The following is an 18,417-nucleotide window of genomic DNA, read 5'->3' on the forward strand; positions in this document are numbered from 1 at the left end:
GAATACTATGTGAATTTTAATATTTGGCCAGGGTTTACTTCTAGAGAAGAGTATCCTCATACCAGGTTGTGCTGACAAACCTCTGCACAGAGAGACCTTAGACACTCGAGGATAGTGTCTAGTAGGCATTCAAGTTCAGAATGTCTGGTTCAGTGATTATAACTTGAACAGCAGGAAGTTTTTGTTGTGAAGATCTCAAATGCTGAATGAAGTCCTTCAAAAGCCACAAGCTTCCGAGTCTTTCAACCCGACTTTGCTCGGGCCCTCTGGACTGTTCATAACTGAAGTGGCCTCAAGTGCATCGTGTGGCTCATCATTTCGACAAGCAAAACGTTTTGGCTTCAGAATGACGTTGGGGAAACCGTGATTAATAAAGAGCATTACATTGTAATAAATAACGACTTAAAGGTGGCACTTGGTGTCAATCATGGCTTACAGTAAGAGAAGCAATGGTTTAGAAAGACTAATCAAACCCGCACAGAACTTACGTCACAGGGGTTGCTGGATTATTATCTTTGTAGAACGATGGATGAGCAGAATAATGACAGCATCCACTTTGTGGTGTTGTGACACATCGTTTGTGTTAGGAGAACCAAGTAAACAATTACATCACTTACAGTAGCCACTACACTGCAGATCAAAGCGGTAACAATGGTAGACTGTGTCAGAGTAATCGGTTCAAAGTATTTTACCCTTCCTCTCAAACGGGTCACACACAAGATTGTGTGGTTTTGAAATCCAGCTCACTAGTGTAAACGCACTCTGGATCATGAATAAATATGACTGAGCAACCTTTTTGGTAAGCTTCAGTAATGGCGCATCAAGCGAGTATCAATAAACTAATTCGTTTTAAAAAAGGTCTGGGAGGGTAGATTTCCTGAGAGTGAAGAGAAGCAATCCTCAGCCTGACAACAACAAAGCCATTGCCAGATTATCAAGCAGATATCATCCACTTGTCTTAATACCTAATCAAACTGTAACAAGTATGGCATTCACTGGGAGGAACATATTGCGGAAATCTTTTCTAAAATTCAATTTTTAAACAAGAGATACTGAATATCCAATATAACAATTGCATTTGTGTTTTAGATGGCAATACTACTTGTGAATGTTGAAGAGACAGATATTAACTAGCAGGCTGCCCGGTCGTAAAATATGCATACTTTAATTAATGTAGAATTCTTATTTGTGTAAAAAGAAATACAATAGGTATTAAACGTAACGTTAAATTCCTTTAAAAAAATGAAGAAAAAAACGAACAGAAATTGGGACATGTGCATGCGAGTATTATGTTTGTTGTAAACTGTTCATTTTTGTAAGTTAAAATTAAAAAAATACTCGAACCAAAACCTATAGACAGTGAGTCAAATACAATAAGCATTAGGTGATTTTGACATGATCTTTAAAAGGTGTTTTCAAATCTACTTATACTTAACATAAGGAATATCATATATACCAAATTTCAAGTCTGTAGAGCAGGGATTCGTTGAGTGTATAGGTTAAGAAGTGCCCTCACACACATACATTCTCACTTTTATAGATATATAGATTTTATAGGTTACATACTAAGAGTACTTTCTCTGACCATTTGGGTCCTGGATATTACCTGAAACTATCTCCGATAATAAGGCCTCAGCTTGCAGGCTTTGGAAAGTGTGGAACCATCCCTTAATTGCCATTGCTCCCATGTCCACTCTGACCGGAGTGGTGGTACCAACTATGGGATAAATAGAAACCGACTGCATTAAAAAATATATTCTATTAAACAATCTTTCTTCAAAATCACTGGATTCGGCATTAAATAATCTGAAAAGGATTGATATGCCGTAAAACAAAAACAACCAACGAACCTGACTATTTGTTTTACAAGCCCAAGTAAGACTTCTTGTAAGACACCCACAAGAACTTGTACCTCTATTACAAGGAAAAAAAGACTTTACTGCTTCCCTTCAGATATCTAGCATCAGTAAAAATTTCTATTTACATAGCTTCTTTGTGGAACATATTACCGAGGGACTACTTCCTCGCTGATTGTAACATTTTTTTTTTAAAATATGATGTATACAAATTCTTGTCATGGACCACCCCATAAATATTCAAATGCAGTTCATGCCTTCTTTTACTAAAGGATTGCCAAAAAGGATTGCCAAAAAGGATTGCCATAAAGGATTGCCAAAAAGGATTGTCATAAAGGATTGCTATAAAGGCCCTTATTGTGATAGTCGGTTATGGCAGTCTCCATCACAGGACGGGAAAAATGAGTGGATTGAGGAGAATATTACTTAAAGAGGATTGATTGTCGATGAAGACGGCTTAACAAGTGCCTACTCACACTGAACTTAAAGATAGTGCTGTACACGAGGGGTGCACACACTTTTTCAGCATGAGAGCTACTTACTTTGATTAGGTCTAAATGATCTACCACCTACTAAAACGCTAAACACATTATTTATAAATATATCGTAAATTATTTTTATATGACAGTACATGCAGGTGTACCTTGCATTACTGCATCAACCCATATTGCACAATGGAACGCTCTACATTTTTTGCAATACCTTACACTAATGACTTGCATTAGATGGAACCAATCACGGATGCATAGTGCGGACAGTAGGTGCTAATAGCCAGCTTCTAGTTGATCTCCAGATGCTCATCAGTCATGGTGGAGCTGTATTTAGACTTAATGATCTTCATGTGGGAAAATGCTGACTCAGATAAATAATGCAGTCAAGAGGATAGCAAATTTTCTGATAGTCGGGTACTTTTCCTATGTGAATAAGTTTCTGAATTGTCCATGAGTTCTGCATCAGCTGAATATCAACTTATAATGTGAGAATCTCATCCTAGAAGAGTTCAAGTGAAACAGAGTTGCAATTTTCGATGCGAGTGAAACAATCTCAGCATCTTCCTGGAAAGGGTAGCACATGAATATAGCGATTGGCTTAAGTAATGGAAGGTCTTGAAAGCGTCGATTTCTAACAGAAAATTGCCAATTTTATTTATGTAGCGTGTGCTGTCAAGCTGCGTCCATGACTGCTCTTGTGTCTGCAGCTCTGCCCCAAGGTTCTGGAAGTTTGCTAGCGCCAACGTTTTTTCTTTTTTCAATACCATGCGATCTACCCATAATGTCACTGCTATCGACGTGAGGAACACCTAGACAGTGATATGATGACTAATGGTATCTTGTTTCACAGACAGGATGTTATAGAAAAGAAATTTTTTTATGCAAGTTTCGTTTGGTTTTAGGTACGGTGATAGAAAAATTTAATTTATATGGCTGTAGGTAGACAAGTTCTTGCTTTGAATGTCTTTTGATCAATATTAGTACTCCCGTAGTGCCCCTCATCTTTTAGCTGAAAACCCATTCCGTTCTCATTAAGCCTTATCTTTGAGTCACTTTGGCTTTTATAATTAGTGACTACAAAAGTGAAAAAAAAAGAAGTCTAGTAGCAAGGAGAAATTTGAGACGTCTCACTTGTTATGGTTTTAGCTTTTAGTAAATTCAAAGTTTCTTGTCTTTACAGTTCCCGATTTTTGAGATGAGCTTTGAATGTTCGCATTATTTAGATTAATCGGACAATTGTTTTCATCTTAAGTTTTATTTGCACAACGTTTCAGTCGATGTAACCTCCGACCTTCGTCAGGTGTAAAAGTTGGTATGTTTTGGCAGGAAAAAAGGGGGATAGCTCTGCACTCTAAGATATCGAATTTTGGATTTCATTCGAAGTAAGTTTACACGAATTATTGTTATTGTGTTAAATGCTAATAAAACGAAAGGAACACAGAACTTTTAGAAACAAACATGTATTCACATATATTACAGGAAAGGCGGGTTGAGCAATAGCATTCCTCCACTGTTGGGAGTTTGCACACGACCTCCTTGGCCGCGTACCAATCTTTGCCTGCCGGGCATCGGTACTCATTACCGGAAATGACGTCATGAGATAGACAGTTAATCCCATGGAGGGGCGTCTCCAACAGTTATCAAGATAATTTAGTTATCAGGAAATCCTAGGGATATAATTTCAAACTTATGAATTTTTCAATTAAATCCATCAACCAACTGTAAGTTCTTAAACACATAATATTTACGAAACAACCAGGTTGCTGATTTCTGTATGGTTAATCGCGTGTTATCCATTTTTTTTTTTTAACCAGATGTAGTGTTTTTCAATTTTTTTCTTCTTTTATATGTTATCATTACGACTGATAGGAGATAAAAAGAGGGAAAGCAATAAAAAAGGGGAAGAAAGGGAAGGGAAGGAAAAAAATCGAAGTTCATATGTGAAAAGAAAATACATGCATAATAAAAGGGGGACAACTATGAAAGAAATGGGGTGACTATTTGAGATTATCTGCTTTGAAAGTAATAAGTACTTTCTAATAAAAAAGGGAGAAAATGTAAATGGTTACTAGAGGGAGTGGGGGTGCAACGGTGAAAAAGTGACGAAGTTGTGTTCTTGTCTTTCTTGTTCAAAATTTAAGAGCGTTTATATTATAGTTATATAGTTTACACTATAAAACCGGAATGAAACGGCGCTTTAATTTTAGTGTCGGTTTTGGAATAAAACGTCTTATACTTCGACTTCTTTTTACAACTACTGCTCATAATTGAAGACTTTGCAACGAATAACTTTCAAAAGGGAGGTTTTCTAGTGCTTAGTCCAAAGCAAAAAGAACAAGTGCGTTCATAGAAATCATCGCAAAGAAAGTTTCAACTTCAAAGAAACGTTACGTTTTTCATATTTACCTTTTTTGCACGGATTATTTTGCTTTAACGCTGTGTCTCCAGAAAAAAAAAGAGTTTTACTTTTGTCTAGACAATCGTTGAGATATAGAATGAAAGAATAAAACTGGAAATTTCTTTTAGAAATTTTTGTTCTTCTTGGAATCTGACACTCTGTGATTGTGTACGTATGTTCATACATATGCACCCAATCAGATAGTATCGGATTGCTTTTGGAAGTAGATATCGATTTCTTTCAAAATGTAAGCCAAAAAAAATCAATGCTTCTTTGATTCTTTACCGATCTCATCTGTGCGCATTTATATCGTAATCTACACACACATAAATGCGACAGTGCGTCAACATCTACATTGGACCATCTGCACAATGTTCAATAGTGAGCGTAGCAGCAAGTTCTCGGAAGACACCAGAAAGAACAGTTGGAAATAAGTCATACACCGTCGTTTATGACAATGCAATTCCTACAACATTTATACCGATGTCAGTTTGATTCTCATCTTGAATATTATCTGCACAACGTTTCGGTCGATATATCCTCCGATCTTCGTCAGGTGTAAAAGTCGCTATGTTTTGGCAGGAAAAAAGGGGGGTAGCTCTGTACTATACTACTACTACTACTACTACTACTACTACTACTATTACTACTCCCCTCTCCCTCCCCCTCCTACCACTACTGTCGGAATTTATCTTACCAACGAGTAAGGAGGGAGAGAAGAGGTTTTAAACTCGAAACAAAATGGCGTCGTTGCCTACAAACAATCTTTTCTTGTAACTGTAACAACCCGGTTAGGTAGACATATTTAACACACGTGTCAAACCCGAAGAAAACTGCCTATTTCTCGTTCAGCGATATTTGATGGATTTTATAGTGTCTGGATAACATGTCAAATCTGGGCACCCGGTTTCGAGTAACAGAAAAATGGTCTAGCGTCGTCCATATTCTACTCAAATAGTCCTCTTACTTCCCGTCCGACCCATTCTCGGTAAGTTCAACACTTCTAAATCATCATCACTACTACTACTACTACTACTACTACTACTGCAGTAACAGCAACTAAAAGACTGAGACTATACAACAGATACAACAATGCTGAAGACTGCTGAAATCTTAAGGAAATCCCAGTAATGCTGAAGCTAATCCACATGAGCTACGAACGCTAACCGACTATATGGAAACTGCAACAGAAGCGCGCGAGAGAGAGAGAGAGAGAGAGAGAGAGAGAGAGAGAGAGAGAAAGAGGAACAGCATATCGAACCAATAAAACTGAAACCACAAAATTGTAAGTTACATACATTTCTTGCTAAATAAAAAAAGTAATATCATTATCAGTGGGTCAAGAAGAAAGGTCAAGGAGTATGGGAAGCTCGAGGAGAGAAGGCACTAATTAGAACTCTACTGAATGTGTGCGAAGAGAACTAGGATCTTCCAGAGGCTTTTTTCTACTCACATTCCAGTTAAAACCAATGATCATTGCCAGTGATTAATCAAGCAGCTGTTGCGATGATGCTAATTCATTTGCAAAGTTTATCAAAAGAAGTGGAGAGTACTGGAAATTTAGTGAGACTTGTTTTTACTCAGATTTCAAGGAACACCACCGGTTGTTGGCCGTGAGTAATCTCTTATGGTGACCTGCGTGAGTACTCCTACTACTAATAATCATAATAATCATCATCATCATCATCCCATCCAAGCAAGAAGACCCGATGTCATAATAATTAACAAGAAAGAAAAGTTCTATCAAATCGTAGACTTTGCTGTTTCAGTTGACCACAGGGTGAATATCAAAGAAAAGGAGAAACGGAACCAATAAACAGAGCAAATACAAAGAGCTGAAAGGAATATGGAAGATGAAGAAAATCAAGGTAACACCTATAATAGTAGGAGCACTAGGAACAACCCCGAAAAACTTTGAAAAAAGAATGGGAGAAACTGGAATCAAAGGTATGACTGGAAAAATACAACGAACAACAGTAATGAAAACAGCTGAAATATTAGGAAAACCCTTGAATGGAGACTAACACACAGGAGCAACAAGCGCGGACCAGACAAACTGCTGTAGAGGCAAAGAATGAAGCGCTACATGGAACCAAGGACATTGAAGCCGCGTATCAATAAGTTATTTAACCCCACCCCATCCCCCATTACCACATCACTGCCCCCTTAAAAAAGAGTGTAACCGAATAGCTAAGTAGAGTCAAGGAGGAAGGAAAGATCCAGGAGTGAGCACTGACCAGACTTCTGCTGGGTAAATGCGAAGAAAACTGGGACCTTGAGGAGGCTTATTGCCATTCAAATTCCAGTGAAGACCAAGAGTCGCTGCCAACGAGAAATCAATGGCAAGCAGCTGTTGCGATAATGCAAATTTATTTGCAAATGTCATCGAAAGAGATGGAGAGTACTAGAAATCTTAGGATATTTGTCACTCAGCTTCCAGGGAACACCACAGGCTGTTATCAAGGATACATCTTTGAAGATCTGTGTGAAAGCTTCTCGTGAGTCAATAATAATAATAATAATAATAATAATATCAGAGGTAACGTAACAGAAGTGCATAGAAAACCATCACACATTCCAGAACGAACGATTAATGAATATTTAAACAATATTATCAAATGCATTCCACTGAAAATTGTTATCTCCCAGCCGATAGCAATAATACTCTCCATTGTTACCTTTCTTTTTTTATGTAATTTTTGCAAGATGGCGTCTATACGATATTCTCGCGAGATCTCATATAAAAAGCGGAGATTTTATGTATTTTATCTAACGTAAGCGGATAAAGTGGTTTATCGTCTGGCCTGGAACGTATCCATAGGCAATTCCTGATAAAGTGTTCGAATACATTTGTTTTTATTATTGTATGGGAGAATGCTAATTGTTTTTTTTTGTTTCCAAATAATTTCCTCCTATTCTTCTTATTAATAATTTATACACAATAAAAAGTTATGATGATTTTGAAGTTTATCTCTTCTTGCGCAAGGTGAAACGTGACTTATTGGCAAAAATCGAAGATGCCGTTGCAAAAAGTTCGAATCTTTCACCTGCATGAAACATGGAATATGAAGGCTATAAGGATAATACATATAATAGCAGAAACCGTACAGAACATTCCGTGGATGGTGGCATAAAATGACTACGAGGCAGTGGCGGCTCGTGCCTGAGATTAGTGGGGGTGCTGCTTCAAAAATTTTACGTATTTTTTTAAATATCGTGTAAAGGAATTCGAATATATAAATAAATATTTAATCAAATAATAAACAAACATTCAAATAAATATTCAAATATATAACAAAGGAAAATAATCAATCAGAAATGGATAATACGCAAAAACTTTTTTATTAAAAAGATTTTTTTAAAATTATGTACACTTTACAGAATAAAAATAATATATATATTTATTCCTTTTCAGATTAAATAAAAGTTTGTGTTTTTTTTTTTTGCAAACAAACGAAAAACATTTTTTAAAATAACTTATTGTTTATAAAAACAAAAAAGAAAAACTTTGAAATTTATCTGCCTTCCTACGAGTGTTAATTTAGGAGTTTACTATTTGAAAATAGCGTTTTATTTAATAACACATTAAAATTTATTTTTAAAGATGTATTTATAACAAAACGTATTTGTAAATAAAATGCAAAATAAAAAAGTTTACATTTTTATATATTGAGCAAACAAACAAAATATTTAAGGATACAAAATTTTATTTACAAATCTTTTAACAACTTGCTTTTTATATAAAAAGAACAAATTTGGCTATTTACTGACCTTCCCATGCCGGTAAAGATCGACATAAAGTGGATAGTTATTATAAGAAAATAGGATGTCATATATAAGCATCATAAAACATCGAATTTTAATGTAGCTTTCTTCCCCAAACAACAAAAAATTAAAATTGTCTCAGTCCAGAAGGATTTCTAATTACTTTTTTTAATGCGTATTATCTGACCCATCTACTAATAAATTCGGGTTTGTATTACTGTACACATAGATTCGAAAAAGTTGTCAAAAAACAAATATATAACAAATAAATGTTATCAAAGGCAAGATAAATTACTTTTCTACCAAACTGGATATAATTTTCGTGTTTTTATTCAATTTAACATGTTTATTCAGCTCGAAAAGCATACAGTGTTTACCGATGTATTGGAAAATTCAAAATGGCGGCCGACTCTCTTTAACACGGTAAGTTCGGGAAAAAGTGTTATAAATAATAAACTAGACAAAATGCTATTAAAAAAACACCGAATATATGTCCAGTTATGTTACGGTAACATATATTGAGCAAATTTCTAACAGTATTTTGTCTAGTTTATCATTTATTACATCTTTTTCCGAACTTACCGTGTTAAAGAGAGAGTCGGCCGCCATTTCAAATTTTTCAATACATCGCTAAACACTGTATGCTTTTCGAGCTGAATAAACATGTTAAATTGAATAAAAACACGAAAATTATATCCAGTTTGGTAGAAAAGTAATTTATCTTGCTTTTGATAACATTTATTTGTTATATATTTGTTTTTTGACAACTTTTTCGAATCTATGTGTACAGTAATACAAACCCACAAATTCAATGTAAAGTTTAAAAATGCATAATTATTTAAAAAAAAAAACTGTGTTTTTTTTTTTTACTTACAAACACATTTTAATTAAAAAATCTTGTGTAAAAAATCCATTTTTCCAAGTGTAAAACTTCTAACATTATCCTTGTCGGAGGCAAATAAATGCTATTTTTTTTATATCTAAAACATGCACGCTAAAAAGATTTCTAACTAAAATATATTTTCAACATAAACTGTTTCTTCGCTTTTTTGCTTCTAGGAAAAAATGTAAACAGTTGTTTTTGTAAAGTTTAGTTATTGCAAAATAAATAGCATTTAAAACTACTTTAAAGAAACAAACAAAAAGGCATGTAGATGGAAAAGAAACTTTATTTTTATGGTAAAATTTATTTATTGTATATTTGGTTTTTACTCTTGGTCGAGTGTTAGCTTCACTGCTAAATTCCCGAATACTTTTAATAAATAAAAATAAACAGTTTCTGCATATTATATATTTCCGTCTGCTACCGACTTAAATCCCAACGCTAAAAGTGTGCGTATTTAAAAAAAAATAGCACAATATTTGATGTACAAGAACACGTTCTGTGCAGATTTTAATAATAATTTTAAAAAATATAAGTAAACCTCCTTTTTTTTTTCAATAACAATGTTATATTTATACAGGCGCACACTCTAAGCAAACAACGAATTTCACAACACGGAACTGCGCCAAGCGACAGTTCTTCAAGCAGCTTTCCTCGGCTGCCTAAAGCGTCTAATCCGCGCATGCGTACAAGAGAATTTCATTAGGAAAGTGTAACTTTGAATTTAACAGCTCCAAGCAAGTTTTATTTTTGTTATTATATGTATTTGGAGATACCGACTTTAAAGTTAAAGATTTTATAATGTACACATAGAAAAAATAAAATAATAATAATAATAATAATAATAATAATAAACAAACGTATTATTTTTAATTTTATCATTAATATTGTGTAGAAATAACTTGGGGGTGCTGCAGTCCCACAGTTCCATGCACGAGCCGCCACTGCTACGAGGATACATATCTGAGTTGCTGAGTCGTATATAAAAAGACACTGTCAAGATAAATAATGCAAAAAAAAACCCCAAAAAACCAAACAAACAAAAACCCAACAAAATCGGAATAAAAAAATACTAAATAAGAAATGAAGCTACATGGCTAAAATCTGACGAAAAAAAAAAAAGGCGCACGGAACACATGGACAGGACTACGAAATATACATTTGACATTATGTCGTACGGAACAAAGCAATCACTATTAAAAAAACCCCCCAGATAAATACAAAAACTATATGAAGCAATAAACTTCTTTATAAACAAAATAAGTTTAGTAGGAATAAAAAATAATAGAATAACTACCTTGAGAAAATAATCCACTGTGAACTTTTCAAACGAATGCACTCCGAATTTAGTTATCTCCCTACCACAACGGGATAATGTGACACAAGGGTCGAGAAAGTGGCATTTGAAAACCAGTGTCCTAGAGAAAAAGCACAATGATCTGCAAAAACATGATGTCTGGACAGCCCGCCATTCGTTACGTCAGCGATCGGTAGGAACATCCCAGGCGATTAGTTATAGACTAAGAATCTCAAGGGGTGGACCTCTTAGAACTAGACTGGATCAGAGACAGCACTTCAGTTAACAGAGAGCAAGTTATGCTAACAATGGTTGACACTCTGCTGGCTTTGACGCCGAGGCAAATCGTACAAGCATAAACGAGAGCAAGTATAAGAAAATGAAAGGCATAAAATCACATGAAAATACGAACACACAGATATGCAAGAAAATCGAACGTGATAATAGTCACCAATACGAAACAAACAAACAAACAAACAGAGCAAACAAACAAATAAACAAACAAACAAACAAACAAACAAACAAATAAACTTGCTAAATCGTATACATTTCCACCCCAGCAGATCACAGGAGGAATAATATCGAAACAGAAAAATCAAGTAAGTAAATATTCATAATTATCGATTTGCAATGGTTACCACGATATTTGTTTTGCATCACTTGTTATCACCTGTATGAGAGCTTCTTATAAGAAAATAATACTACAAGCACACAACAATGCTTGCGCAGCCCATCAGCATTCCCCGGTAGTATACTAGTTGTAATACTAGGTCATAAACAAGCAATCCATCAAACAGAAGGAAATATGAAGCATAAAGATAATGTGTGGAAGCGGCACATGTTATAAATAACAAAATACTCGAAAAATAAAAAAAAAATAACAAAAACGATTTAGACCATAAAAACATATAGCTTTTATGAAGAGAAATCTTCAGGAAAAATCCTCGATTATGGAAAAGAAAAAAACATAAAAACGAACTCTAACCAGCCATAGGTAAATTAAAATAGGACAAAAATGCAGGAAGCAACAGAACTGAAACTACCAAAAATACAACCTGAAAAAGAACGGGAGATTGGATGCGAATGTACGATAGACAGTCACTTGTAAATGACTGCTCATGAGTTTGATGAAAACAACTTAAGTATTAGAAAAAAATCCCAAAGTGCGGAAACCAAATCACAGGTCAAGCAAATCCCGACCAATCACAGATCAAATGAAATACGATAACAATCTGTAAACAAGCATATATATATACACACACACACAGACATATTATGTGTGTGTGTGTGTGTATATATATATGCGTGCATATATGTGTGTATATATTTGTATGTATGTTACATTACATACATATACGTAAATATATGATAATTGCAACGTCTTGTCAAGTGTTACTCCATCAGAGACTTAAAGTCCATGAGCCCAAAAATTACTTCCATCGCCACAGGACCATTTTAATAGACAAATGCCTGTATCTATACACAGATGATGTTACAGAGTCTTAGCTTTGTTCGACAGCTACGTCTCTCTCTCCGTTCAAACCGTTGAGATCCAGCAACAAGCAGGAGCAAGATAGCCAGCAACAAGTTAAACTGCAGACCAGCTTAATGCGGATACTGGTCTCCCGCTTTATGGTTTTTTAAATCACAGATTTGCTTCTCCTATAAAGGTTGCCTTCACCACGGCTTACGGGAGCCCTTTCTACCCCCAATACACATATAAATACACACACACACATAGTGCTAGTTGGCCTTTGACCCCGAAAAAGCGTTAATTCGCCCTTTGGAACGTCTTGTTTTTAATCCTTCAGGGAGACTAGCCACCCTCCTCACCAAACAAGTCTGGTGGGGGAATCAGTTTAGTCACCGGTGACCTGACTTAAATATATACTATGTTTATATACATACATACATATATATGCATCTAGTCATCCACATACATCACAGCTCATCAGTGCAACAACCTCAGGTACAGATGGAAACCTGCCTACCCAAATGACAGTCGGCGCTTCTAACCGTTATATATATATATATATATATATATATATATATATATATATATTAATGAAAACAAAGAAATGTAGTGTTTACCTGATATACGGTATCGTAAACTTCGAACTAACATAAATAACAGTATTTATATGCAGATAATTTAATCCCAACCGAATTAAAAAAAAAGCTCAATACGCAATAAAGAGTAGAGCTTATTATAAGAGAAAGAAAAATAAAACTAATTGATTGAACAATAAATTTTGATTGTAAAGTTCAACTTACAGTTTTAATTTTCTTTCTCTCTCTCTCTCTCTATATATATATATATATATATATATATAAAATAGAACCTCGGATACGGTGGCCCTAGGATACAGTTTTTTCAGGTTACGATGTTGAATACGATGTTTTTTCGGTACCTGATTACGGTATTTGCCCCGTCAGGTGTTATTTATAACGTTATTTGATTATATACATGTGTATTATATACTGTACTGTATTTCATTTCTGATCATTATATAAGAGATTTAAAACTACAAAACCCCAAGAATGATTAACTTCTCGCAAAAGCACACACTCTTAACAATAACAAAAATAATTAAATAACTGACGAGGGAGAGTACCAAGCAGACAAACAGGAAAATATTACGCAAAATGAATCGGACACAATTTTCAAAAGATATAAAAAATGCCAGAAATCTTGAAAGAATTGTCATTCAAACTCACAAGAACACTACTTTTATTGATAATTCTCGTGTAAGAACTACTGGTGAATAAATAATTAAATAAAAAACAAACAAAAAATAATTACGGAAAATTCAACAGAAAAACATATTTACTTACTCGAACAATATCTTGCATCAAAGAATAACGGAACATCCAATCCAACTTGATTTCATCATGTTCCAAGATATCCTGAAAAATAGAATAAACAAAATGATTCTATTATAGTGGCTATTTACTTATAAAAAAATTAAAATATATTGATTTGGTTTTTCAAAAATCACGCTACTTTAAATCGGCTAAAGATATAATCAATGTGATCGAACATTAGATTCAGCTATTATTGGAATAATAAACAAATTCATGCAAATAAAGGCGGATGCAATAATAGTCATTAAGAAAATATTTAAAAAAATGCCACAACGTAATTACTGAAGTTAATCAATGTTTGTTTTCTAAAAGCTTTTTACTTATATACATAGTAACTTAGTGTCATTTAACTCCAATATGTGAGCCTGCAATCTTTTTTGGCATTTAAGTGATGTCCTGCTTTATAATAGCCATTTACTGTTAGAAATATCCATCTTCCTCATCAATTCATTGTGGCTCATCATTCAAAACCTCATTCACGTTGTTTCTCAAAAGTGTTTTTAATGTATTGCTATAGACTTCTTTGTAGTTGTACAGACAGTAGTTTGCAGTTTCCTTCTGTCCGAGCAGTGTTCATACTGTGCGATTGTCCAGACCATTGTATTAGGTTGGTGCAAAAATAATGTCGCTTTTTGACGCATATACAGCTGATAAAAACGACATTATTTTTGCACCAACCCAATACCCACAGGGATCTTCTTCTCATCACAACGAGATACGGAAGCCCGAACAGAATTATTCCCGGTTGCTTCCATATTACATCAGTGACCTGCTTTCCTTGACCTCACATTACCCTGATCGGTAGGTTAAAGTGGGTTCTCGACCCTGCCCAAAGGTTCCTTCACAGACTATCGGAGAGGAGGTGCGTTACTTTTTCCTTTGAGAGTAGTGCTGTCTCACTACCCTATATCGCGCCTAGGGTTCTCAAATGACACCCCATCTGATACTGGCCAGTCTCATTGTTGCTTAACTTCGATGATCTGGTGAAAACCAGTGGTCACTGTGATTATACCGCATATACAGTCTGCACTTTACATTTTTACAGAAACCGCAAATTTAAGCTAAATTGAATGTAACTGTTTAAACATACATCCGCCTTTTATTCCACTATAATTTTACCAGTTCATATTTGATTTTTAATGGATGTATCTTCAAATCGCGAACGCAAAAAGAAACTCCGAACAATCGAAAATTGTTATTCAAGTGTAAATTTAGAACATCAATGCAACAGAATGAACATCAGGAACACAATGAACTAGTTAATATGTAGTAGCACAGTCCTTCTGCTATTTGACAGCCTGCAAATTGTCAGGCATTCTCTTTAATTAGTCTACGGTAATGCTCCAGCGAAAGGGCATTCAACTTCTCATTAATTTTTCTCCAAAATTCTTCCAGATCTGAAATTTTATAATTGCATAGCTATTGCTTGATGTAATACCATACGTTTTCGATACGTTTGGAATCTGGAGATTATGCAAGCAAATCCAAACTTCGAGGAACCTCTTGACATTAGCAGCTGTGTGAATGGGAGCATTATACTGCATGAGGATAGGATTATCATTCGAATTTCGGCCAAAGTATGGTAGAAAATGCTCAGTCGATATATTTGAAATGTGATGAGAAAACGGTACAAATGACTGCGCAAAAACACCAAAACACCGGCAGTGTTCTTGATGCCACTGCATACGGTTGTTTTCTTTCCGATTGACTATGCTTAATTTCTATGCTCTCTATTTCCGGTCGGGCCATGGAGACATCGGCTAAGATATCACATTTTTTTCTCCTTTGCGTTACAGATTCGAGCTTGCTTGCCCATTTCCAGTTTTTTTTAGACACTTCTGCCTACTGTTGTTTTGACCCCCTCCCCAGGGTTCCTCACTACACAACCTACGGACACCCGAGCACCCACGCTACTGTGCGATTTTGTTAATTGCTTAATTATTCATCGTCATTTATCACAAGTCCGGGTGAAAGTGCTTGTCAGATTCTCAAATAAATAGACGATATTGTTTAAAGACGATTTTCAAAATATACAACCATATATTATATGTGTGTGTGTATAAATATAGACTATGTTTATATATTATGATTTAATACTAAATATTTAATTATTTATAGACATACATTTTATTCTTGCGACATTAACAGTCGATCGAACCCCGCAACAATAGTGCCATTTAACTCCCAATCCCGAATCATTGAGGCTAACACGAGCAATGCTAGGAATAAAATGACACAGAAAGGGTTGATACGTCGTAAAACCAAATTAAACTAATCTTACATAAAGGTTACATGTTTTGTAAATGCATTTTTTTGTGAATACCACTATATTTTGTGATGTATGGATTTATTATCATCGTTCGTTGTCTGAGTATTAGAAGCCGATGAAAAAAGCTTATATAATATTCTAACAGTTTAAAAAATTGATTGCTAGAGTATTTAAGAAAAAGGCGTCGTCTTATTTTTTAGATAGCAATTTACACATGCGAATCAAGTTGATGTTAAACTCGACCCAACTACATTGCATTTGTTTGATTTTTGGCAAGTCTGATCCAATGTGTAAGATAACTCTACAACAAACCGCTACGTCATACAAGTGAATCAAAGCTGTACATCTCAAGGTCTGTGGACACAGCTCACTGTATCGAGTTACGATCGCTATCTCTGCGCCCAAGAGAACTAACACGCGAAAAGAAGAACATAACATAAAGGCAGTTAGCATTCATGAATCGTAGGCTTTTATTGAGTGATACGAATCAATTCCGGCTTTACTGTTGTTGATATGTTGGCATAAATAACGATCGTGAAGGGAACTTTAGAACGTGGGGAACTAATTGTGACAAGATAACAACGTAGCAAACGACAAAGGGCTGACATTTATTCGAATGTTGCATTTTTATCCGTAGTCAGAAGGAAGCTCGGATAACATTGTAGATTGAAAGCCCTTTTAAAATGATTGGAACAAATAGTACAATTGCCTCTTTCTATATGCCTCGCCTCTAACACACACACACACACACATACATACATACACAGACATTATATATATATATATACACACACACATATGGATATCCCTATATATATATATATATATATATATATCTATTTCACTCTCTCTGTCTTTGTCTGTTTCTATACTTGGAAAGTATATATACTGGAACTGCAAGCATTCGATGGTGAATGGTAAGCATTCGATTGAATAAATACACACACATATATATATATATATATATATATATATACACACACACACACATATATATATATGTATATATATGTCCTTATTCATATATGCACACACATTTATATACAATTTTCTTTACAAAATTATCAGGCCATTTAAAACTATAAAATGTATGAAGGGAGACGTGTAAGGAATATAATAAACTCTAAAACTCTATCCAAAAACTGATAAATACTAACGCATTAAACAAAACACAAGATTACGAAATTGTTTGTATCTTCACATCGTTAAAAATACTTAAATTTTGCTCCCAGCTGGGTTAGGTTGGAATTATTTGATAAAATTTAAGATTATGAGCAGGTCAATAATAGAATGTTTATTTTTTAGTCCTTATGATTTCCCCTCTCCTATGTGCGTGTGTGGAGGAATCAGGTGTGTATAGATAGCATGTTTTTATGTGGTTTCTTTGTTACCTAAGTGTGCGTAAGCGTGTGTGTGTGTGTGTGTGTGTATGTGTGTGAATGTGTTCGGGTGCTTGTGAGAGTGTACATATCTATGCGTGTGCATACATTTAGATAACTATCACATACACACATCGAACTTTTCACACGCCACTAATCATTATTATTTCTCATTTTTACGATTATTTTACTCATACTTATTATTTAAATCTACGTAATTGAATATCAATCCAATTATTTCTTAATATTGTATCGTGAAATATTGGTAATACTTCTGTATATTTCCTCGTGGCAACCCAACCATAATTTCTTTTTAAATTCAATTTTCACCTCAATCAAGGCACAGTGCCACTTTGAAGTAGGGAGCTATTACCGGCGACATAAGTTGCAGGGATATTATGAAGTGAGATAAGCATCCAGATGTCTGTTCACATTACACTTGAACTTCGGCATGTCAGTACAGTTAGGAAAGCAGCATCCCGGAAGGGAGTTCCAAAGTTTAGCAGTTCCGGAGAAAAAAAATCAGAGTAGAAGTGTTTCTTACACCTAGGGATCTCCACTGTGTAGGGGGTGAGCTTTAGTTGCTTGTAGAGTTTGTTGGGGTAGTTATGTCAAGGGGCACAATTGCTTGTAGTTCACCAGAACATTCAGCATTAAAATACTTGTAGAACAGGTAGAGGGATGCAATATTTCGTCGATGGGACAGAGGCTGAAGCTTAGATGACAGTTCAGGACCTATCACGTTGGCGACTCTCTTTTGAACCCTGCCCAGGAATGAGAGACTAGTAGCAGATGCCCAAATGTGCTAACAATACTACATACATAGGCGAATCGTGGCCTTATAGAGTTACAGAATACTTTCATACTTTCTAGCGCTGTAGAGAGAGCCCATCTTCTTCGCAGAGTCCTTAACAATGATCTTGATGATGTATCTGTTCTAACTCGTATTCCCTGCCAACGTTAGGCCGATGAGTTTTATATTCGTTGGATTATTTTTAGTTAATGTTTCTAATAACTGTCATTTTGGTAGTTTACACTATAATATAAAATGATTTTATCACTACTGTATAAGATAAATAAAAACGGTTTTTTGTTTGGCTACTTTTGGCTGCTTTTTTTTCTGGCAGTTCAGTACATTTGTGTATCTTTGTAAACTATAAATATATAAAATTAAAACAGCTCTCTTTCATGCAATGTATCTTTGGACATTACTA

The 18,417-nt window shown here is 34.9% G+C and overlaps 1 protein-coding gene across 1 annotated transcript in view; it reads right to left on the minus strand.

Moving 5' to 3' along the window:
• Positions 1–18,417, minus strand: part of LOC145246050 (atrial natriuretic peptide receptor 1-like) — a 1,007,513-nt gene that overhangs the window by 77,810 nt on the left and 911,286 nt on the right. The window contains exon 12 of the mRNA XM_080107893.1: positions 13,526–13,597. Coding sequence (XP_079964019.1) covers positions 13,526–13,597 — 72 coding nt within the window. The remainder of the gene's footprint in view (positions 1–13,525; positions 13,598–18,417) is intronic.

Source organism: Euprymna scolopes, chromosome 23 (assembly GCF_053919585.1).
Source record: "Euprymna scolopes isolate OS-2025 chromosome 23, ASM5391958v1, whole genome shotgun sequence".
In the NCBI taxonomy this organism is placed as follows: Eukaryota; Metazoa; Mollusca; class Cephalopoda; order Sepiida; family Sepiolidae; genus Euprymna; species Euprymna scolopes.